At 60.9% G+C, this 23,625-nt stretch overlaps 2 protein-coding genes across 2 annotated transcripts; both read left to right on the forward strand.

The window, feature by feature from the left end:
• Positions 1-159: 159 nt before the first annotated feature.
• Positions 160-3,749, forward strand: LOC308224346 (PHD finger protein 13-like; the record flags this gene model as incomplete). Its single annotated transcript, XM_080624159.1, has 5 exons — positions 160-291; positions 1,943-2,035; positions 2,221-2,830; positions 3,096-3,134; positions 3,231-3,749. The coding sequence occupies 5 exons, from the start codon at positions 160-162 to the stop codon at positions 3,455-3,457; spliced, it is 1,101 nt and encodes a 366-aa protein (XP_080480285.1). The 3' UTR covers positions 3,458-3,749.
• Positions 3,750-15,168: 11,419 nt separating this feature from the next.
• VWA5B2 (von Willebrand factor A domain containing 5B2) lies at positions 15,169-23,319 on the forward strand (the record flags this gene model as incomplete). Its single annotated transcript, XM_080622629.1, has 21 exons — positions 15,169-15,307; positions 15,682-15,843; positions 16,141-16,366; positions 16,474-16,628; positions 17,065-17,196; positions 17,313-17,437; positions 17,553-17,729; positions 17,813-17,923; positions 18,037-18,239; positions 18,529-18,643; positions 18,726-18,911; positions 19,013-19,163; positions 19,239-19,513; positions 20,633-20,858; positions 20,941-21,285; positions 21,362-21,499; positions 21,577-21,696; positions 21,936-22,013; positions 22,142-22,211; positions 22,405-22,504; positions 22,711-23,319. The coding sequence occupies 21 exons, from the start codon at positions 15,169-15,171 to the stop codon at positions 23,317-23,319; spliced, it is 3,843 nt and encodes a 1,280-aa protein (XP_080478755.1).
• Positions 23,320-23,625: the final 306 nt, after the last annotated feature.

Below are 23,625 nucleotides of genomic sequence, written 5' to 3' on the forward strand. Positions count from 1 at the left end.
GGTCCTCCCGGGGCGGCCAGCGCGAGGCTCCGCCCCCGCCTTCCCCGCCACCAGGTGGTCCCGCCCCTGCGGCCGGGGCGGTGCTCGAGCCTCGGTCCGACCGGCGGCGGGCACCCACCGCACCGGGCACGGCAAGGCAGGGCGGGCCCGGCGGGCGGCATGAGCGCTGGCGGGGAGGCGGCAGGTGAAGGGCGCGGGGCCGCTGCCCGCGGAGCACCGTTCCCCCGCGGCGGGCCGCGCTCGGCGGGGAGCAGCCCCGTGCCCAGCCCCGGATCCCCGGTGTCCGAGGAGGTGAGCGGGGCGGGGGGAGGGGACCCTGAGGACGCTGTTTGTGTGTCCGGGGTGAGGGCCCGCCATGGGATGCGGGGGGAAGGGGGGGAATCCGCTGTGTGCACGGGGGACCGCGTGTGCTGGGGGGGTTGTCCTCATATCGAGGGGTGCTTGGAGGTGCGCTCTGGGGGGGTTGTGACTGAGGGAGGCTTGGCGGGGGGCTGTGTGTGGTGTATGTGCGAGCGGGGGAGCGCTGGGGGGGGGGGCGGGTGTTTGTGTGCCCCATGTGAACGGGGGGCGGGGGGGGAATCTGTGTGTGTGCTGGAGGCCTCTCTGTGTTCCCCATATGAACGGGGGGGGGGGGAGCGAGCGGCTCTGTGTGTGTGTGTGTGCGCGGACGGGGGGGGTCTGTGTTCCCCATGAGAACGGGGGGGCGGAATGGCTCTATGTGTGTGTGAGCGCGGGGGGGGTGTCTGTGTGTTCGCTATATGAACGGGGGGGAGGGAGCGGCTCTCTGTGTGCTGGGGGGGAGGGGGGTGTCTCTGTGTGTGCCCCGTGTGAACGGGACGGGGGGAGCGGCTCTGTGTGTGCGCGCCCGCGGGGGGCTGTACCTGTGTGAAGAGCCCCGGGGGGCGGCTGTGGGCGATGGTGCCGGGGGAACGGGAGGGGGGTAGCGGGCGGGCGGTGGCACGCGGGGTCCGGGGGGAGCTGGAGGAAGGTGCTGGCGGGGTCTGTGTGTGTGTGTGTCTGTGTGTGTCTCTGTGTCTCTGTGTGTGTGTGTCTCTGTGTGTCTCTGTGTCTCTGTGTGTGTGTGTGTGTGTCTCTGTGTGTGTGTGTTTCGCGGCGCGCTTGTACCGGGGCGGGCAGGGGGCTGCCGGGTGTGCGCGCGCTGTTGCGTGCCGGTTCCGGAGGTCCCGTGCCGGGGCGGGTGTTGCTCGTGGGGGGGGGAGGGGGATGTCCGTGTGCGGGAGCGGGGTCTCACCCCGCCCCCCCCGCGGTCGGTCGGGGCAGGACCGGGAGCGCGGCGCCATCTTGGGAGCCATCAGGTGCCCCGCGCTGGGACGGGCGGTGGCCGCCCCCTGCCCGCCCCTCCCCGGCGGTTCCGGCCGCCGTGTGCGGAGAAGGAGCGGCGCGGCCCGGCCGCAGGGGCTCCCCCCGGTGCGGGCGGGGATGGGTGAGGGGCGTCTGCTCCTCCGCCCATGGCTCTGGGGGCGCCGGCGCGGGGATGGCTCTGCCGCGGGATCCCAGAGCTCCGAGTGCGGGACTTGGTCCCGAGCGGCGCCGGCGTTTTCCAGCTAAGCCGGGGAAGCCGCGATCGCCCGGCACCTTCTCCCTCTGGCCCTGAGTCAGCCGCTGTGGGCGGACATCCCTGGCTCGGAGCTCCCGAGCCTCTGACTCACGCTGTGGCAGGCGGCTGCTGGCGCTCCAAGTGTCCCACCGTGTGCGCCGTGTGTCCCCCCGCGGTACGGGCTCTAACGGGAAAGGCTGCATCTGTCGAGCCAGATGATGCAGATGGGTTAACGGGTGGATGGATGGATGTTTGGATGACCTAAAAATTATGTGCTTGTATAATTGCGTGGTGGTCCAGCACTGCCTGGCAGGATTGGTTGGGATGCTCATCTCAGGTATAGGGGTATGGGGCAGTTTAATTGACACATGGCGTTTGTTGCAGCCATTGCAGAAACGACAGAGAACCGTGGAGGATTTCAACCAGTTCTGCACCTTCGTTTTGGCCTATGCAGGCTACATCCCCTACCCTGAAGAGGTAAGCAGGTTTACAGGGTGTTCCTCTATGAAAAGACTGGTTTCTCTGGACTCTCTACTTTGTGCAGACCCAGCTTCTAATTTCTCTCTTCAAGAATCGTTCTCCATCCCCGGTTCCTTTCTCCTTACCCTTGAGTGTCTGCTTTGCAGTCTCCCATGTTAGTCCTGCATCTTCCCGTCTTGCAGAATGAGCCCTGGACCCATGGAGGCAGCATGAGTCCCCAGAACAGCACAGGGAGCACTCAGGACAGTGATAGCTGGGCCTCATCCCACTCCTCCGACTGCCATGTCCTGACGGATGATGGGAGGAGCAGGAACACCATGGCTAGGGGGGCTGTGGAGAGCAGCTTGCTCATGAGCTGCCCAGCGTTCCCTACCAGTTTCTATGATGTCCGGCCCCAGCAAACCAAACGGAAGAAGCCACCAGCAAAGAAACTCATTTTGGAGCCGGAGGTGAAGAGTGTGCTGCTGAGCACTGGGAAGGGCTTTGGCACAGAGCAGGACGGGGTGAAGGAGCTGGCTGTGCCAGAGGGACAGATGCTTCCCATGAAAGAGCAGCTCCTGGAACCTTCCCTCAACCCAGCTGGGGACCCCCAGCCCAACTCCCTCCTGGAGGAACTGATGAAGGAGGAGAAGGACTGGATGCATAGAGAGCAGGGGACCAAGAAGCCAGCAGGAGATGATCCTCAGCTAAAGGAGCACAACCCCTGCTCTGGAGGGAAGAAAAGCCCCAGTTCTTGTAGTACCTTGGACCAAAGCGAAGAAGATGCAAGCAGAGGCAGTTCCCAGCTTAGTGGTGAGTCCCTGAGGCAGTGCAGAGGGCTCTGTTATGCTGCAGCCAGTGATGAAGATGGTCCCTCCCTTAGCTGGAGCTACCTATGCTGGCTGCAGGGAGGCCTTGTGAATGGCCCAAGCCTCTCCCAGCAAGGGGAATACCACTGGGACCTGGAGGGGCCTGAAGAGCAGAGCAGCTCTGTTCCGTGAAGTGTCTGAAGTGGGGTGCAGGGCTCTCTGCTCATCTAGTCTTTCTTTTTTTGTTTTCTCCCCTTTTGTGATTCCAGCAGTTGAATTCACAGCAGCACCCAACACCAAAGCAGAAGGTGAGTGGGGGCTATCCCATTTATCACCAGTGGAACTGGCTAGTCTGGCTGCAGCTGGTAAGGTGGTTTCTGACCAGTGTCTCTCTCCCTGACCAGATGATGATGCCTGGGATCTGATCACCTGCTTCTGCCTGAAGCCCTTCGCAGGGAGGCCCATGATTGAATGTAATGAGTGCGCGACCTGGATCCATCTCTCCTGTGCCAAGATCCGCAAATCCAACGTGCCTGAGGTTTTCATCTGCCAGCGGTGCCGCGATGCCAAGCAGGAGATTCGCCGCTCGAGCCGAGCTCGCACGGTGCCCCGTAAGCGCTTCTGTGACTGAAGCTCCTCCAAAGCAGGGAGGTGGGGGTCCCCTTTTCTCAACCTCAAACTGTAGCCTGGTTTGGCTAGACAATCAATGCACAGTAGTGGCAGTGGAGGGGCTGGGCCGGGGGCTGGACTGTTCCCCTTGCACTTCTGACTCCTGGAAGCTGCCATGTGTGTCGTCCCTGAGGATTGTGTTGGCCGCAGAGGTCGGTTACCCCAGAGGTGTGGGGAGGAGAGGAGGGTGGCCCAGCCATGCGCTAGGTCATTCAGAAATATTTCTGTCTTTGCACGAGGCTGTCCCAGTGCCTTTCCCCCAGGACAGCCAAGGAGAACCTAGTCCAAGTAGTTTTTCTGTGGTGTAGTGGAAGCTTACAGTTATCCTAAGATGTGACGCCCCTCCCTCCTTTTTCATCACCATTTCCCTTGAACCTTCAGGTGGGCTGCAATGGCAAAGCCCCAGTGACCCAAGTTCTCCAGCAAGTAGGTGCAACCCAGGCAGGGATACACCTACTTGCTACATTACATCAAGGGCTACACTACATCAAGGGATGTAGTGTGCTGCTCTCCAGGGTAGGCAGGTAAGGGACATTGGTCCTGTTGATGCCTGAAGCAGGCTGGGGCTCTTGCATCTTAGGGGCATTGGTGGAGCCATCCATCTCTGGCTCATCAGCCTTGTAGGCTGCACAGGGGAGGTCCATCCTGTGGCGCTCCTGGTTTTGTTTGCTGTCCCTGTAGCCCCAGGATAGCCCTGATGGGTCAGGATTAGCAAAGGCATCCTCTAGTAGATGATTGCAAAGGCTGTTCTTGCCAAGCAGCCCTCCTTGGTTCATGTTCTCCAGCTTCACTGAGGTCTCCTGTGTGAAGAGGGGTGAGATTCCTTGTAGGAGACTGAAGTTAGAGCTGTCTGTGGCAGGGCTGGCAGCCCTTCAGAAAGGGATCAGAAGAGTGCTCTGGTTAGCTTTCCATGTTTTCCACGCCCAGTTTAAAACAACTGGAGCTTGTACCCTGAGGCCATCTCCTACCTGCAGGGCTGCCTGGTGGAGCATGTGCTTCAACACCAGCTGGATGCTGAGACCTGAACTTGGATGGAGCCAGGAGCTGGGAAGGCTTTGCTTCCCAGCACTCCCTCCATCACTGAGGTTGTTGGGGTTTTTTTTTTTTGTCCTGAACGTGTAGAGCTAAACTTAATGACTTGTCAAGAGTGGGCCCTGAGCCCCTTCTGCTATGCAACTGCTGCTCTGGAGACATGGGATGTGCCCTCTCCAGCCCTCTGGTTAAGTTTGGCAGTGGAAGGCTTTACCCCCTCTGTGTTCCCTGTGCGCGGTGTCTGTGTGTAATCTCCTGGGGCCCCACGTGCACTTGGATCCCACGTCCTCCTCACAGCCCCTCAAAAAAGCCTGGCCCATGTGCCTTCTGCACTTTCCCTGGGGGGACAGCCCCTGCTCTTGGCCTGGTGACGCTCAGCTCAGCCCCTGGTGCGCTGCTGACTGAAGCGGGAGTGGGACAGCCCCCACGACTGTATTTCTTAACTGGGTTTTTTTTCTACTTGCACATCTGGTTACTGTGGGACCACAGCTTGGGGGAGAGTGTGGGGCAGCCCCTGTCACTCAGCAGCCCCCAGGCTCATCCCTGTGCCTCTCCTCCTATGGAAAGCCTGGGCCCCAAAGTGCTTTATGTTTTTCTAGTTACTTTGTATTGATATGTAAAATAGTGAATTCTGGTCCTTGCCCTGTGGAGTGTGGCTGGAGTCTTATGTATATAATAAAGTACTTTTGCCATAACAGTGGTGGCTTTGGCATAGTTTGGTGGCCTTGGGTCTCATATCCCTCTGGGACACAAGTGCTCCCCTTCTGCTGTGGCTGGGAGGGGACCTGGTGTGGGGATCCCACTCAGCCCTGATAATCCACACCCACCCCAGGCAAACACCAGGGTGCACAAACAACAGGGAACGAGCAGGCCAGTGCATCTTGTGTTTAATAGAGTGATGACCACCTCCCCACCCCGCTGCAGTGCACAGGGATGCTTCACAGGAAGGTCCTCTGGAAGTGGATGGGCTGGGGGATAACCTCTTCAACGGACGCCGTCTTCCCAAGGCTGCAGCCAATTCATTGTGAACATCATGGGTTACTCCAAAGAAGAACCAGGTTTGATGGCTCAAGGAGGAAGTGCGTCCACATGCCCTTGCTGCCATTCTATGGTACATCACTATTTAGCTGAAAAGCTGTTTCACTCCTGGGCTCTGACAAAACTTCCCTCGCTCCAGATCAGAGCTATAGTTTAGTCCTGACAGCAGCTGAGATGCCAAAGGATCCAGTTTTCTCCACAAAATAAGCCCGTTACTCCAGCATGGAGGTATCACTGGCTTCCCCTGCAGATCCAGAGGTGTACCAGCTTCCATCAGGGAGTGTTGTTTGGTCAAATGGGGGATACAGTGAGGGTGACAGGACAAGGCACTAGAGGTTACTGTTCATGGAGACCCCTACCAAAGCAGGGTCCTGCTGGCAGTGTTTCAGTGCTGAGGCAGAGAACAGTTCAAGAACAGCAGCAGACTCGGGTGCATTTTCTATGCTAGGGACCAAAGGTGGGTTTCTGTGGCAGATGAGCAACAGGGGGCAGGGGGGTCTACTCCTCCTTGGCCAGGGCGGAGCTGCCTGCCTTCTCCTGCAGGTGGGGAATCACTGCCTCAGTGTAAAACTTCTCCAGCTTGGGCACTGTCTGCCCCCAGAACTCAGAGTCGAACTTCACAGGGACCACAGCTGTCTCCTTGTTGGTGTGCACCACAAAATCGGCTTGTTGGAAGCCAGTGGCTGCCAGCTGGCACTGGACCTGGGTGAAGTAGGCATGATCCTTCTTCAGAGCATAAGAGTCCCCATCCATCTTCAGGCAGAAGTCCTTGTCATTGCAGGCATCACGTATCGTATTGTTCCTGTGCTTGTAGGGACACTTCACTTCCAGCAGCCCTAGGGCCTTCCCTGTGGCCGCCTCCTTGATGATGCCATCTGGGCTGGCAGCGATCCACTTCTTATCCCGGTCAATGAAGAGGCCACAGTCCTCCACCCGCACCGGCTTGCCCACTGCCTGTGACTTCAGCTGCTCATAAGCCTGCACGGCCACCTTCTCATTGTCGACCCCCCAGGCCATGGCTCGCGTCTGCACGCTGGGGCTGGAGTCCACCACCGCTTTCAGGTAGGACTGTGGCACCTTGTCAGTCTTGCCATTGGCAAAATTGCTGTTGGCGATCCTGGGGGCCATGGAGGCAGTGATGCGGTTTGCCCGCCACTCATACCACTTGGGGTTGCTCCGCTGGCCGCGGGTCTCCTTCTCCACACGTGGGATGTCCTGGCTCTCCAGCGGGGGCAGGAACCAGCCACAGGCCCTGCTCAGGTCGTCCCCAGGCTGCTGCTTCTGTGGACATGGGTTAGGTCTGTCTGAACTGGCAACTGCTTTGGTGTGGGGTCTGGCTGGACTGGCAGCTGCTTTGGTGTGGGGTCTGGCTGGACTGGCAGCTGCTTTGGTGTGGGGTCTGGCTGGACTGGCAGCTGCTTTGGCGTGGGGTCTGGCTGGACTGGCAGCTGCTTTGGCGTGGGGTCTGGCTGGACTGGCAGCTGCTTTGGCACCTGGTGCCTTCTTCTGGGTTGTAGAATAACTCCCGGTGGATGCTCTGTGCTGGTCCCCGGCACCTCCTTGGGCTCCACGAGATGCTGTGGGTCTCTGCTGAGAGGAATCTGGCTTTGCTCCCTGCCCTCCGCTGGGGCCAGTAGCCCTGGCAGCTGCAGTGCTCCTGGATCTGCTGCCCACAGCTGAAGTCTGGGCCTGGGTAGCTGAGGCGGAAGGTGATGGTGTGGTGGGGGCAGTTTTGGAGGCGGTGGTGGCCGGCCGAGGGGATGACCCGCTGGTGGCATTCTTCTGGGGTCTCCCCATCGCTGTGCGTCAGAGGGTGTGGTGCTGTGGGTACGGAATGAAGTTGAATACACACCCCCTTTCCCTTCCTCTGATCCTCCCTCCGCCTGCCCCTGGGTGCCGACATCACCTGCCTGCACAGGCTGCCAGCGCTGTCTGTCCCCACACCTTCTCCCGGGTGACACAGCCCAAGGGTATGCCGCCAGCCCCCAAAACCCACCCCTGCGAGGGACCGGGGCAGCCCACGCAGGCTGTGCTCCTGTCCAGTGTGGGGGTACAGGGACATGTTCCCGAGGCCACCTCTGCAGCAGCGAGGGAGCCGCACCGGGACCTGGCGGATTCCCCTAGGGCCCATCGCGGGACACGCGTGGGGAGGCGAACCCAGCACCGCCCCGGGAGCCCCAACCCGTGCCCTGAGCCGGGGCGCGGGGCCCGCAGACCCCCGGTGCCAGCGCTGCCCGCTCTCACCGCTCCGCCGCAGCTCCGGAAGCGCGCCCCGCCCGCACCACGTACCCGTAGGAGCGGGGAGGCGGGGCGGGGAGCCGGGGCTGGGTGCTGCCGGCCCGGCCAAACCGCCTCTTTCCTTCGGCCGCCGCTCCCCGCTAGAGGGAAGCAGCCGCTCGGCCATTCCAGCCCGCGGGAATCTGCCCGGGCATGCCCGCATCCGGTTCCTTTTCCCCGCCGTGGGTGCCCCCAGCCCCGCGAACAGCAGTGTGCTCCGGACTGAGGACGATCCCCTGCAGCTTCGCCCGCGCCCTGCTCCCTCCTCCCCTTCTCCCCAGCCCCGAGCCTTTTGCGATGGTTTCTCTTCCCGGTTCACTTCCCCCTGCCCCTATCCCTTCTCCGCACCCAGCCTCTTCAGCCTGACTCCTCAGACGCCGCTCCTAGGAGGGGTTTCCAGCCCCCTGCACCCCATCGCTGTCTCTGAGCCTGGCTGGGAGGCAGGCCAGCATGGCCCTGCCTGGCATGCAGCACCCCAAATTTGCCCTCGGGCTCCCATGCAAAGGGACAGGCTGACCTGATGGGACCCACTGTGCTGCTGAGCCCTAGTTGCTGCTGACACTGTTGGCCTAAGCTGGTCTGAAACAGCACAGTTCACCACCACCCGACCCTCAGAAGATGGTTGACAGTGAGGAGCTGGAGTGGTGATACACACCCTTGGGCACGCCGCTGCTGTTGCTGCTGTGAAAGGAGGCTCCCGGCGGAATATGCCTCAGAGCATGGGCAAACGCCTCTGTACAGGAAGCAGAGGCAGGCGTCAGCAGCACGTTGGGTTTCTGGTGCCCAAAACCCAAGGAGTTTCGCTTTCAGCAGCGAGCCTGGTGCCTCAGCAAGAGCTGCAGTGAGCCAGGGTTAGGTTGCACAGTGAGCCCAGCAGCCCCATGGGGTGAATGCTGCGAGATCCCTGTGCCCAACCCACAGCTGCAAGCCCCGCTATTTTTGGCTGTGGAAAGAAAACCCAGAAGCCACCAGTGCATGTCCTGGGCCTGTGTCAGAACTATGCCTGCTCCAGCATCCTAGGAGGGCTTCCATTAAGTCTGAGCAGGAGCACTGGCAGTTTTCCCAGCTCTTTTCCCCAGGGGTCCCTGATGTCTCCATATCTCTGCTTATGTTTCATTTCCTGCTGCCTTCTCCCTCCAGCCCCCCTGTAAATCCCTGCAGCTGGGCAGGCCAATACTATACAAGTTAAACCAAGGCGTGCCTGATTTTAACCAGAAACACCACCAGCATTCTCCTCATCCTCTATGGCTATCCATCCTCAGGATCTCCTTTAATTTGTTCTGATTAGAAAGCAGCAGAGAGCTGAACAGGACACCCCTGCCCCTCACCCGGCAGGCAGAGACTCTGCCTGGGAGCACAATTGCTCCCAGCCTGACACCAGCTATTATCTCCTTGGGCTTCAGGTTATTTCGTCCCATAGCACTAGACTATCAGTGACTCAGGACCTGAGAGCATCTGTAAGAGTGTTGTGGTCCGTGCTTCCCTCCAGCCAGCCCTATCTCTGTGTGATAATTCAGCTCAATAAACCCAGAACAGGTAATTTGGAGATAAATACCCAGATCACAACTGGTCCCTTATGTGGTACTGCTGGTGGTGAGGGCTTGTGGGGTCACTTGTGAGGGTGCTGAATGTAGCTATTGGGCTGAGCCAGGCCTGCTTTGCAGTGTTTAATGCACACCTGAGCTCAGCACTCTGCTGAAAGGCAGTGCCGAGCTCTCAGGCATCCATTTGTGGCTGTGACAAGCTATTGTTGGGAAGCTGTGATGGTGCAGAGCAGGGACACGCATGCCTGTTGTCTCACGCTGGTGTGAGAGCTGTATGGAGCCTGTTTGCACCTCCCCAGGGCTACTGCGGATCACCGGTGGGGTGGGGGAGGCTTGGTGTGTCCCGGGTGATGTGCATGCCGTGGTTATTCACCTGCTATAATGCTGGGGCTGCAGACAGTGTCTGATGCCGTGGGCTGGCCAAGTCCATCACCCAGCTGCTGGCACCAATGCAGCACTAGCATTTGGATGCTTTTCTTCGCCTCAGCTTAGCCTAGAAACAATATCTCAGAGAAAAATCAAAGCTTGTGGGTTTTTCTCTGGGACTGGAGCAGCTGCGACGCTTGCCATGACGATGGGAGCGGGAGCCCCGTGCACGCCGCAGGCTGTGTGGATGCGCTGCAGCGCATGCTGTGCCTCCAGCAGCTCACAGAGCTTCCGTCTGTCATGAGGGTATAATATATGGGTTAGCATCCTTCTGCTGCGGCCATAAATGATGGGGAAGGAGAGCAGCTGCACGCTTTAGCTCTCCTGTCTCCCCATGCAGCACAAGGAAGGGAAGCAGTGTGCCATTGGGTATCTTGCATGGGGAGAAGGAATGGCTCAGCATGCTCTTGCAAGCACCCCAGAGACATGTAGAGTACCTCTGTGCCAGACAATTGTGTTGACTGGAGCACAGGGTAAAGGGTTGGGAGTGTGCCCTGTGTTTCCATGTGCAGCAAGGGGTGCCTTCCTCCGAAATTTTTCCCCTTTGCTCCTGCTGCCACCAGTGAAACCTGTACCGAGGAGCTGAAGCCGTAGCGGCGTGTGGGTCAGCTTAGGGGAGAGGTCTGGTGGGGAGCCGCCGATGTGCCAGGCCTTCTCGCTGTGGTGCCACTCCGAAATGCCCTGCCAATGACAGGGTAGCCCCTGCCGGCAGTTCCTCCTCTCTGTGCCCCGTTCGTGCCGGCGTGCCTGGGCCGGCTCCAGGTTCGGCGCGGCTGAGGCGCGGGCAGGGATCCTGCAGGGCGCGGAGGGGGTGGCTCTCCTCTGCATGCTCTATAAAAAGAGCGGCGGCAGCACGGCCCTATCTATAGCAAAGCGAGGGAGCTGCCTGGAGAGACAGCGCAGGGATTAGCCCCAAATCTGACGGTTTTTCTCCTCTGCCCCTTGGGAATGCCGGGCCGGCGGTAGCGGCGAAGGGATTCCCACTGCGCCCTGGGCTGTGAGATCCTCCCTGCCGGCAGGCATGGTCTGGCTTTGCAGGGTTTTCCTGACTACCTGCAACCTCCCCGAGGAGGCTTATTGTCACACTTGTCACTCAAAGGCTGGGGACTCCCCAGATCCCCCCTCTTTCCTGTTGTTTGGTGCTGGAATTTCACAACAGCACAAGGTGGCTTATGAGGATAGACCTGGTGGGACTCCAGGACATCTGGGTTTGGGGTGGATGCTCAGCATCCTTCTTTAACCAGTCCTGTTGTGATCTCAGGGCAGCTGAGACCTTCCCTAGAGAAGCTGGTTGTGAAATTTGTGGCCCATGGTATTTGTAGTGGAGACCTCAGCTGACTGACAGAGTTTTGCCCTGTTTTGTTTGGGGGGGGCACAGGGAATGGCTGCATGTCCTGAGCAGCTGAACCCCGTGTTTGTGGGTGCACAGCATCACACTGGGGTCTCACCAGCACCCAAGTTTGGCTGGACATTGCCATGCTGTAGATGCAGAGCAGCCCACAGGGTTGGGCTCTGATTTCGGCCAGTTCCTGTCACCGTCTGGGCATGCTGGCCATCCCCTGAGACGGCCAGCGCCACCCGTGAGAGCATCTCCCGGCCCTCCCCGGAGTGGAGATACCAGGGAGCGTGTCTCTTTAATGAGGCTGGGCTTGGAGCAGCTCTGCTGCTGGCAAAGGGAGCGAGGGATGGAGCGAGGGCGGTGAAGGAGTCAGTGCCAGAGAGGGAGCCTGCAGCAGAGAGAGGCGGGGAAGGACCGCTCATCCTCTCTGGGTATCGCAGACCTCAGACAGAGGGGCAGAGAAACCCACGGCAGGGCACAGAGCTTTGCAGAGGGTAGGACCCAGTGGGTGCTGAGCCCAGCCTGGAGCCCCTGTGTCATCCTCATCCTCCTCCAGGTAAGTGCCAGGGCGGGAGGGAGTCAGGAGCCGCGGTGAGCCGAGACCCTGCGGGTATCCTGCAATTGCTGCGTGCCCCAAGGTCGCACCCCAGCTGTCGGGGCAGCCGCGGATCGCAGGAGGGTGAGAGGTGGGGATGAGGCAGCAGGGCGACAAAAGTGCTGAAATCACCACCCGGCACGGACTCAGCTGGGCTGGCTCTAATAACTGCTGGGAACGTGCCCCAGGGTATCAGCAGCCGCTCCCTGGCCCATGCCACAAACATCCCGCGGCCGGAGGAGCAGTAGGACCCCTCTTTTTGGCTGTCCTGCCGCGAGGTGCATCTGTCAGGGAAAATCCGTGGGGCTGGGACATTTGTTTTGGGGGTGCCTGTGTTAGGGTGCATTTGGGGCAAGTAACTCCTGCTCCCTCGCACGGGGCTGGGCTTTTCCAGGGGTTTTAGCGGCTCGGGGGGTGGCGGGGGGGGCGATAACAGCAGCACAGGTCCTGGATGCAGTGTGTGTGCCAGGGCATGTGTGCATGCATGCACATGTGCATGTGGAGCAGACTCTACTCTCTGTTTCAACTTCCCAGCAGACGAAGCACCAGTGGCAGGCGGGGGACAGCACCCCCTTCACCCTGTCCCCTTCGTCTGCAGCTGCCAGGAAATCCCTTTGCCCTCCACTCCTCCTCTTCTTTGGGCTCTCTGCAAAACACGCCCCACAGGCACTGGGCAGCAGCCCTGTCACCTCCTGCTTCTGTGGCCTCCTCCCTGCTCCAGGAGTTGGGATGGATCCTGCTCTCTTCTCCTTGTGCCCCATCCCAGCAGAGTGATGCGGGGATGTCCCACAGGGAGCGAGGGAAGCAGGGGTAACTCAGAGCAGCAGGAGGGGCAGCAATGCCTCCTTGCTCCAGGAGCTGCTGCAGAGGTTTGGGCACCTCTCCTTCCATCCTTCTCTTGAATGGGCCTGTGCATCTGTCACCAGTGGAAATTTCCATTGGGTTTGCCTGTGCAGGGGCTGGCCTCATCCTTCCCCAGGGTGAGGAGGGACGAGGCACCCACAGGCACGGGGTTCTGTGGGCGGCTGTTGCTGCAGCAGGTGAAACTCTGACAACTTCTCAGGCAGCTCAGGAGGGTCGGCTGGGCTGAGGCGCCTGGCTTGCTGGAGCAGCCTCACTGCAAAACCCAGCCTGCCCACGGGTGAGAGGAGACATGTGAAGTTATTCTGACCTACTGAAGAGTTAGCTCCTCCTGGCCTTCACTGAGGGCCTTCTGCTGCTGCTGGCATGGTGAGCTGCCGCCAGCCCCACTCCTGCTGCATCCCCCTCCGTACTGGGGATGCTGCTGGTTAAACCAGGTCCTGTGGGCAGCAGCTGGGAAGGGAGGAAGAGGAGGGAGCTACGAAAGCACTGGCAACCATGCTGGGGACAGGGAAGGGGTTGGGGACGTGTTGGTGATGCCATGCTGGCAGCTGGGGACAATTTGATGCCCTGGAGGAAGAGGACGAAGAGGCCGGGATGAGGACCATCAGGTCTGGTTTTATTCATTACCACAGGGCTTAGAGCAGGCAGCACAAAGCATAGCAGGGACAGATGGGGCCTGTTTACTCTGTGAGTATAAATGTAAAGCGAAGTGATAAAAAGCAGCCAGGACGGCTTCTTCAGTAAGTCCCTGGTAAACAAGCTGGCAGTGCCCTGGCCGGCGGGCAGCATGGCAAATAATAGGCATGTTGCTGAGCATTAAGCTGGTGCCTTGGGAACAAATGGAAGGACTTTGGGGTGAAATCCATCTTTAATGGCTCAATGTGGCTGGGATGGGGGAGTCCCGGTCCCCAGGGCCTAGCTGGGTGCTCTGATCAGAGCAGAACCTGACTGAGGATGTTCCCAGCAGTGGCATGGCTGGTGTGGAGGAAAAAACAGTCTGTGCAGGGACCCTGTGCTGCCTTGTGTGGTGGGAGAGCAGTTTGGGGGGCTCAGCATCCTGCACACAAGGTGGAGGACTGACGATAGCAGGGAGTGGTTGGGTGGGCAGGACCCGCAAGCATAACTGCGATGCCAACTGAGCACGTAAACAGCTCCCCTCCGGCATAATGGACTTACTTTCCTGGGATGCAGCCATGTTGCTAATGTACTTCCATGCTTCTCAGGGGCTGTCTGCCTCACACCATCCAAGGGCTCCATCCTGATGCTGCCTCCAGGGGTGTAGCCCTGCTTCGTTTTCAAGGATGCTCTGGGAGGTGCATCCTGTGACCGTGGGCAGAGGCCGCCTTGAGCCTCCAGTTTCCAATGCTTGTACAAGCTGTTCCCAGGATGAAGGCCACCAGGACAGGGGTACCAGATGGTTCACTTGTACCTGGCCTTGTCTTTGCCCTAGCCATGCTGTGCGTTGGAGCACCAGCACATGGCGTGATGCTGGGACCTTGCTGCTGTTGGGTTGCAGGCACTTGGGGTGGGCAGGGGATGCAGTACAGAGGTGCAGACCCATGCCTAGCTCAGGACCCCCCCCCACAGTCCATGGATAGGCAGAACTCAGGCTGGCCTGAATACTGTATGTGAATGTTTGATGACACAGGCTGGGGTAATGTTGGAGAGATGCCTTGGCTCTAGGCAGTCATTTGGGATGCTGCTTCCAGGTGGTTTTCCCAAAGGGAAGGGAGGTGTGGAGTGGGTTGGTGCCCTGGCTGGAAGGCATCCCCCACCACCTTTCTTCTGGCAGCCAGTGCTGAAGGGTGGGATGCCAGATGCATCCATCTCTGGGCAAAGCATTACTCGCATGGATGCAGACAACATTGTCCCCCGAGCCGAACGCCCCCCCTGCAGTGCTTTCCCCTCTGTGCCGCTCTTCCGTGCAGCGCTGACCTTGTTGTTAATTATTAAACCTCAGCAAACACTGCTCACAGCTTTGTCCCAGATACACCGTGGGCTCCTCGCCCTTTGGTTTTTGGTTTTTTTTTTTAACCAATTACCCTGGTAACCTCTGTGGGTGGATGGAGATGGGAGCAGCAGATGCTCCTCTCCCAGCCAGTGCAGGAGATGGTCTGAGGATGCTCTGGAGCCACTGAGCTGCTGCGGGGTGTCTGAGAGATGGGCTGCATGTGGCTGTCCATTATCTGTCCTGTCTAGGAGTCAATGCTTGTCTGCTGTGACTTGGGGCTTGCATGTAACTGCTGCTTCCCATGGGAGAAGACATTTCACTGCCCAGGTTTATTTACCTGTTGAGTGGAAGAGCTTTCTGTGGGCTCCTGTGGCTCCAGACCTGGTTTGTAGGTGGGCTGGGGTCCAGAGACCTGGGTCCAGGCCCATGTATTTCATGGATGCTGCAGAGCAATGTCTCTGGAATGGGGAGGGCTGGGGACCTGCTCCCCTCCTTGCGGGCTGGGCAGATGGAAGCAACTTGCATGCAGAAGCCTTTTTGTGGCAGACCCTGTCCCTGAACACCCAGTGCCTGCCCCCCTCTGCTTGCAGCTGCCCACTGAGGAACAATGCCAGGCCTTTACGTCCTGTCCTCCTGGGAGCCTCTGCCCCTGAAGAGCTCCAAGGTGAAGGCTTGTGCCAATGGGTACTCCCTGAGCATCACTGCTCACCTCACGTACACCAATCCCCACAAGGAGCCCGTGGAAGGTAAGGGGGAGCTATGGGGGCTGGCAGGGACCTGGGCTGCCTGAACAGCCACCTAAAAACACCCATGCTGGAGAGCACCCCAGCCCCCCACCTTGCTCAGTTTGGAGAGTAAAGGTGGTGCAGTGGCGGCACCAACATGCAGCATCACCCTGTGGGCAGGAGAAGAGTGAGGCTGAGCAAACCCATTCCTGTTGCTGAGGAAGAGAGGGATTTCATCCTCCCTGCCCTCCCAGCTAGTGAGGCTCTGGGTCTTCCCTGTGTGTTGCCTGTGCACCTAAATCACCCTGCCAGTCAGAGTGGTGCTGCCATGGGCTCCACTGTGCCACAGCGGAGTCCATACCCGGACCTGCCTCGTGGCTCTCTCTTACCCACAGGCGTCTTCATCTACCCACTGGAGCAGTCGGAGGTGGTGGCCAGCTTTGAGGCGGCAGCCGGCAGCCGGCGGGTGACGTTCCAGGTCCAGAACCGGCATCGGGCACAGGACTGCTGTCTCCAGTGCATCCCAAACCCCGGCCAGCCGCAGCACTGTGCTGGCGGTAAGTGCTGCTGCACAGGTGATTCTGCTGGGCCCTCCTGGCTGGGAGGCTCAAAGGAGTAGGGATGAAGTGTGGGGAGATATGAGGGGCTGACAGCCCCTCCCAGGCCACCCTGGTGCCTTGGAGGGGGTCTTCGGGGTGGAGATTTCAGCCTTTCCTTTCCCCTCCCTCCACCTCTCCTGGGGTTTTACCTGTCCCTTTGCATGGCCCTTTTTGTCCCCTTTGAAAGTAGCTACTGCAACTAATGTCCCCCCATTTCACACACCACTGACCCCAGGCCATCCCTCCTCTGCCCAGGCCACCTCGTCCTGGACGAAGATGTGGAGCGCTCCACCTTCATCATTGTCACTGGCACGCTGTGTGCGTCAGAGAGCCTGTCCATCACCCTGAGCACAGCGCAAGAGCTGGCCACGCTGCCGGATGGGGCCCTGCGCCTCCTCCTGCCGCCCGTCCTCACACCCCGTGTCCCCACCGACCCCGAGAGCGAGCCGGCAAGCTTGTGTGACGACAGGTTGGCCCTATGGTGATTTTCACAGCTTCCTCAGTCTCCGCCACCCCGGGGGGGGGGGGATGCTGATGCTGAGTGAGCAGGGAGGGGAGTGGGAGCCATCACCACCTCTCCCCTCACAGCCCTACCAGCTGTTTCGGAGGGCCGGGTGCCCGGAGCCAGCCCCCCCCCATGGTGCCTGTGGAGAGTGTAGATGTCTTTCGGGGCCGGACCTGCAATCCTTTTCCTTATGAGTTTGCCTTCGAGCTGCTGGTGAAGGGCCCCTGTTTGCTGGCAGGTAGGGGGGCAGCTCAGGTGGTGGCAGTTGGTTGGGCAAAGCCTCCCCAAAACGTGGACACTGTCCTGCTGGTCTCTCCATGCTTCTAAGAGGATGTGAGCCCCCTTCCCCCGGCTTCATCTTGTATTCCATACATGCAAAGAAGCCCTTTCCCCATCCCACCCCCCGGGGCTGGGACCCTCCAGAGTCACCCCACACATGGCTTTGGGCAGCTCTGGGTCAGCAGCCTCCTTCCCTGGGAGATTTGATGGATGGGGGAGAGGATGAGCAAGGGGGGGATGTGGGTCAGCGGGGACACGATCCTGGCCACTGGCCCAGTTAATCCCATTATAGCTGGCAGTGGGCAGCCACTGCCACTGTGCCAGGTCCAGCACAGGCACAGAGCTCAGTAGGTCAGGGGCCGAGGGGCTGCCCTGCTGCCACCTCCTCCCTGCAGGGCTGGAGAGTCCGTCCCATGCCCTGCGAGCCGACGCCGACCCCTGGGCCAGCTCTGCCACCACCACCTGTGTCACCCTGGCTGAGCCCCACCGCTACGACAGGGACGTGGAGATCATCCTCTACCCCTGCGGTGAGGGGGGATGGTGCCCTCGGTGGGTTTGGGGGAGGCACTGCACTGAAAGCATCTGGAGCATCCCCCAGCTCCCTGCAGCACAGGGTGGCTCTGAACCCCTCTGTGCCCCACAGAGCCCCACCACCCCCACCTGGTGATGGAGGATGGCACTATGACATACCCTGAGTATGAGGCCCTCGTCCGGAGCCGCCGGGATTACATGCGGATTGCCAGGAAGGACAGCAGCGGCGAGAGACAGGTGACATGGCATGGTGGAGAGGAGGAGGAGAGCAGGAAGCGGTGGGGTGTGGGTGAGGAAGACCTTGGTATGGGCCAAGGGGTATGAGAAAGTCCCTGGCCTGCCTGGCTTGCAGGTGGCTTTCGTGCGGAAGCGTTTCCACAAAGACATCTTCCCCAACCCCGTGCTGATGCTGAACTTCTGCCCGGCGGCGGAGGGTGTGCCCGGGAACCTGCAGAGCATCACCCGCGAGGTCCTCTTCCTCGTCAACTGCAGCAGCACCATGAGCAGCCCTGACCTTGACAAGGTCAAGGTGAGGCACAGCTGTGGGGTCAGGGATGCTCCCTGGGTGGCCAGTCCTCAGCAGCCCCTCCCTGGTCCCCACTGTCACCTCAGGAGGCTTTGCTGGTGGCCCTGAAGAGCCTCCCTTCGGGGACACTGCTCAACGTGGCCAGCTTTGGTGCCGATGTGAAGCCACTCTTCCCATCCAGCCGCCTCTGCAGCAACGTGAGTGCCACTGGGCAAACCCGCACCAGCCCTGCCCCAGCTCCCTGCTCCCTGGCGTGAGTCAAGGCTGGTGAGCCAGGGACCACTGTGAGCCTGGCTCTTCCTCTGGGCAGGAGACACTGCGGCGCGCCTGTGAGCACCTCAGCCGGCTACAGGCAGATGCGGGCAGCACCAACCTGCTGGCAGCCATGCGCTGGGCGCTGGCGCAGCCTCTGCACCATGGCTACCCCCGCCAGCTCTTCCTCTTCACCGACACTGCAGCAAGCAACACAGGCAGGATCCTTCGGCTGGTGCGCAGGCAGGCCAGCACAGTCAGGTATGGCACTGGCACCGTGACAGAGTCACAGTGCTCTCCATGTCCCCTGGGCTGTTCCCAACGATTTCTCATCCTGCAGCCCCACATCTCACATCCACCAGCCCTTCACCTGTCACATATTCCAACCACAAAGGCTCAGCTTCCCCTAGGATTGCACTAACCTGGCACGCAGCTGGGGTGGCATCTCTGGCTATCAAACACCCCCACCCATCCCTGCTGCAGGGCTTGCCACTGGGCTGCCCAGCCCCAGCCCGGCCATGGCTTCCCATCGCCTGGCTCTCTCCCACAGGTGCTTCAGCTTTGGCATGGGGCAGCGGGTGTGCCGGCGGCTGCTGAAGGGCATGGCCAAGGTGAGCCGGGGCTGTGCTGAGTTCCTGAGCCCGGCCGAGAGGCTGCAGCCCAAGGTAATGCCCAGGGAGGGATGGAGGTTGTGGGGGACATGGGGGCTGCTGTGGTGCCTGACACTGGCTCCTCTCCCTTCCCCAGCTGATCAAGTCCCTGAAGAAGGCAATTGAGCCGGCCGTCAGTGACATCACCATCGACTGGTACGTCCCCGACAGCATGGAGGCTCTGCTCTCGCCCACCGAGTTCCCAGCCCTCTACCCCGGTGACCGCCTCGTCAGCTACTGTGTCCTCTACAGCATCGCCCGCTTCCGCAGCAGGTGCCCGCAGGTATGACCGGCACTGCCCCGGCACGGGGAGGATGGCACATTCCCGATGCCGCTGGCTTCTCTCTGTGCCGGGGGGTGACAGCGGTGCCCTCTCTCTGCCAGGGCAGGGAAGGGCCTCGCCGGGGCTCAGCCTTTCCCTCCCAGGAGGATGTGCCCAGCCCTGGGGAGAGCTGCCAGCCGCCCCGGCGCACTCCGGGGTCCGGGGACATCTCCCTGGATCTCCTTGCTGGGAGCACAGAGGCGTCGGAGCGGAGTGAGTGGGGCTGGGCCTGGGGCAGGGGTCAGGCATGGGGGCTGTGGGCTGACGGGGTGTGTGTTTGCCGGGCAGGTGTGGATCCTGCGTCAGGGGGAGACATCTGGAAGCGGATTTACCAGCCGTCCTACATCCAGGAGCAGTACGTCCTGACGCACTGCTCTGTCAGCACTGATCGCAGCCGGGGGCTCCTCTCCCACAGCTCCACCAGCAGCGAGTCCACCGGCTCCCGAGATGTGGCCCCCGAGGCCCCAGGCACTGATGCCACCTCCCAGCAGGGCCAGAAGAGCCTGTCCCTCTGCGAGTCCACCAAATCTGCTCCGCTGCCCTCTGCCCCGGCTGGCACCAAGGTAAGAATGACAATGGGGTTCAATGGCTCATGCATGGGGGGGTTGCTGCCAGCTTACCCAGGGTCTCACTGCCCTGCCATGGCTGGACATGTGGCTGCCAGGCTGGAAACTGGAGCGCTGCAGCCTGGGTTTTAAGCAAGGGTCAGCCGTGAGTGCCACAAAAAGGCTTCTCGGGTGGTTTTGCCCTACTGGAATGGGACAGCTGGGGACCAAAGAGATGGCATTGGCTAGGTGACTAACAAACCCCCTGGACAGCTCAGCTTCTCAGTGATGCTGCAGAAATCAAATGAAAACAGCTGGGCCAGCACCAGGTAACAAGCCTGCCAAGCTGGAGAGGAGGGGTGGGCTGGCTAAGCTCCTGTCTGGCTCCTTCAGCCCTCTGCCAACGCCACCTGATGCTTCGTTAGTGATTGGTCACATCCCTGCTGCTTCATACTTTGGTTTAAAACCCAGCCAGGTCGCTGTGGTGGGGAGAGGCAGTTCCCTGGGTGATGCTGGCCCTGAGGCCAGGTGAGGCCAGCTGTCACCCACCTCCGGGACACGCTCCTTCCTGGTGACATGGGGCTCCTGCCGCACAACAGCACAGCTGGTCACCTTTGCTGCTGAAATGTCAAGCGTAAGTGATTTCCTTGCAGCGTAAATGATCCTCTCCCAGCTCCCCGCTGCTGGGGTGAGAGGTGGCACGGGTACTGCTGCCCTGCCATAGCTTTTAGGTGAAGCCCCTCATTGCGGGGACATCACTCTGCGCTGGGAACCGCATCCCACTGTAGCATCATCCAGCTCGAGCAACAGTGCCAAGACGCCCCACACACAGACACAGAAAAATCCCTGCCAACTCCTCCTGCCTGGGCGTCAGCTTGAGTCAGCCCCGGGGATGTTTGCAAACTCCTGTCTGGGTGCCATCGGGCCTTCCCACGTGTATGAGGAGCTTGGCGAGCATCACTCAGAGCCCTGGGAGGCTGCCGGGTCCCATCCTGCGGAGTAGTGGGGCTGGGTGACAGCCAGCAGCTCTGGCCAGCAGCCGGCTGGGGCTGCAGGTGCCCTGTCATGGCTTGGCGCAGTCTGGGCTCTGCGCCGGTGCCTTTGCTGGGCTGGCTGTCAGCCTTATCTCCATCACAGGTGATGATGGCCCTGAGCATGGAGGAGCTGGCACGGCGGAAGAAGGCACTGGCACGTGCTGCCCTGGCCAGCCGCAGCTTCTCCTCACCGCACGGGGAGCTGGACACACACCGGCTCTATTGGGCCCTGGAGAAGATGTCACAGAAGAGGAACCAGTCCCTGGAGGGGCTGGTGGATGGGCTGGGACCCCAGGAACGGCAGCTGCAGCCCAGCGCAGTGGAGTCAAGTGTGTGCTGGCTCTGGGGGAGAGCGGAGGGGACAGGGCCTGGTGGCCCTGCCTTGCTGAGCCCATGTCTTGCTGTTCACAGATAACCTCCTCTCACCCACCCACCTGGACTGGGACATGCTGGTGGAGCCCTCCTACCTCTTCAGTGCCTCACCGGTGCCTGAGCCAGGGGAACCCAGCCTGGATGCCAGCCTGCCCCTGCGCTGCCAGGTGGTGATCCATGCGCTGCGAGCTGGCAAGCCGGTGTCCTGGGAAGTGACGGCCTCGCTAGAGTCAGTGATGCAGCCCCGGCTGGAGGGGCCAGGCAGGGAGGACCGCCCGCAGCAAGTGGGCAAGGCCTGGGACAAGCCGCTGCACCGCTTGGCAGCACGCTCCGTCATTCGGGACAACGAAAACGCAGCACAGCGGGAGGCTGAGCTGGAGCAGGGTGGGTGCCGGTGTGTGTGCCCCAGCCCCAGCATAACCCAGCACCTCCCCACCTCTATCCACTTTGCTCTGGGCAGGTTTCGCCCGCCGGTTCCGCCTGAAAGCTGTGCAAACCAGCAAAACCTGCAATGTGCCTTCTCTCTACACCCGCCTGGTGCCCGTGGATGGTGCCACACAGGCAGCCCTGCCCGCAGCCCCCGAGGTGTGGGGCACAGGTACAGCCAGGGAGCCTGGCATGCTGGGGAGCGGACAGCGATGGGGGAGAGGGCTGAGGTGGCACCGTCCCTTGCAGCCAGTTCTACCAGGCAGTCACGAGCCACCGCAGCAGGGAGCTGGCACCACAGGAGCTCTTCAGTGGGTCTGGGCCAGCAGCGGGACATGGAAGAGCTGGATGAGGCTCCTGTCACTGCAGGTACTTGTATCAGCTTATGCTCCCCAGGGAGCTGCCTGAGCACTGGAGTCCCTGTGGACCCTTGGCTCATAGCTGAATGGGGCATTGTGCTGGCTGGAGCACTGTGGATGCCCGGGAAGAGGGATTTGCCCCATACTAGGGAGATAAGGGGGAGGAGCAGCATAGCAGCCCCTGGCAGCAGCTGTGGGCCATGAGGGTCTTAGGTACCTGGGGTCCATCAGGGATTTGCTCTTTTGCAGAGCGAGGCGAGACCCCCGCGTCTCCAGCCAGCATCTCCTCCCCTACCTATGGCTGGGAAAAGCAGAACTTCTTGAACGGTGAGTCCAGGGTGGAGGAGGGCAAAGGCAGGATGGTGGGGAACGGGGGTGCATCCTGGATGCCAGGGAGCAGGCTGCACCTCTGGGTGCACCATGACCTCTCATGCTCAGTTCTCCCCCTCTTGCAGGGCCTCCATCCAGCCCCTCTACCACCTCCATGGGCTCCCAGAAATCCACAGAGAGCATCACTGGCTCCAGGTGAGGCTGTGGGTGGAGAGATGCAAGGGCCCAAACATTGCAGGGAGAGGGGGATAGTGCTGCTTCTTGGGTGCTGCATGTCCGAAGTCCCCTGCCAGGTCCAGCAGAATAAGAGGGGTTGATGCTCCAGCCGCTTCCCTGCAGCAGGCTGGAATTGTGTGTCCTCTCTGTCAACTCACCTGTATCCCTGCAGGTTTAGCCTGAGCAGGCGCAGGGGGCCGAGCCTGGCGCTGCGCCAGCAGTGCCTCAGCCCGGAGACTGAGCGCTCCAGCAACCATGATTACCTCCCGCTGGTAAGGACCCTGTCCCCATCCCACCCTGCTGTGTTGCCCCTGTGCCACCCAGGCAATGCCTGGCAGCACCAGCAGCAGCACACGGTACACTAGGCAGTGCCTGTGTCCCAAGGACACTCCTGCAGACCACCAGTGTGTGCTACGGGCCGCAGTGGATCTGTGCCCCTGTCTGCCTTTCCCCCCAGTCAGCTGCCCCACTATTGCAGGTGCAGCTGCAGCAAGCCAGAGGCCCATTCCAGCTCACTGAGAGCTTCTCCAACGTGGTGCAGATCCCACTGGACCGCCTGCGCCGGGCCTCCCCCTATGCCTCCCACCACGCCAGCCTCAGCCCTGTGTCCCCAGGGGCCAGGAGCAGCCTCCAGGCAGGGCCTGGCAGTGAGGAAGGTGAGGAGCCTGCTGCAGCCCTGCAGCCCAGCTCACCCCCATCCCAGAGCACTTGCTCTGAGGTGCCCAGTGCAGCTGTGTGGGCACAGGCAGACAGTGGGCACGGCTCTGAGTCCGACACCGGCCCCCACTCGGCTGCCCCCTCCGAGGCTGGCATGAGCTGGCAGGACGTGGGGCCGGAGGACCTGGAGAGTGCCAGCTGGGCCACGGCGGTGGCCTTGGCATGGCTGGAACATCGCTGCGCTGGCTTCTTCGAGGAGTGGGAGCTGGTGGCGGCCAAGGCAGACGCGTGGCTGCAGGCACAGCAGCTGCCCGAGGGGGTGGACGTGGCCTGCCTCAAAGGGGCGGCCAGACACTTGTTCCTGCTGCTGCGTCACTGGGATGAGAACATCAAGCTGAACATGCTGTGCTACAACCCCAACAACGTCTGACAGCTGCCAGAGGGGCCAATAAAGGTGATCATCTCCACGCTGCAGGCACAAGTGTCTCTGTTATGTGCAGGGAGGCGTCAGCCCTCTTCAGGTCACACTGGGGCTCACCACAGTCCTGGGGAAGAGGTCACCCCCTCCCCAGCCATCTCCTATGGGAGGGAGCATGCAGGAGACTACGAAAAGCTGTACTGGAGGGATCAAGTACAGCTTTGGGCTGCATCAAGGTGATTCAAACCTTGAGGCAAAACAGTTCTGCAGATCCTCTTGCAACCTTACCCCAGAGGCTGCTCCCCTGCCCTGGGTAGC

The sequence above is a fragment of the Psittacula echo genome (genome assembly GCF_963264785.1).
Source record: "Psittacula echo genome assembly, chromosome: 7".
Taxonomy (NCBI): Eukaryota; Metazoa; Chordata; class Aves; order Psittaciformes; family Psittacidae; genus Psittacula; species Psittacula echo.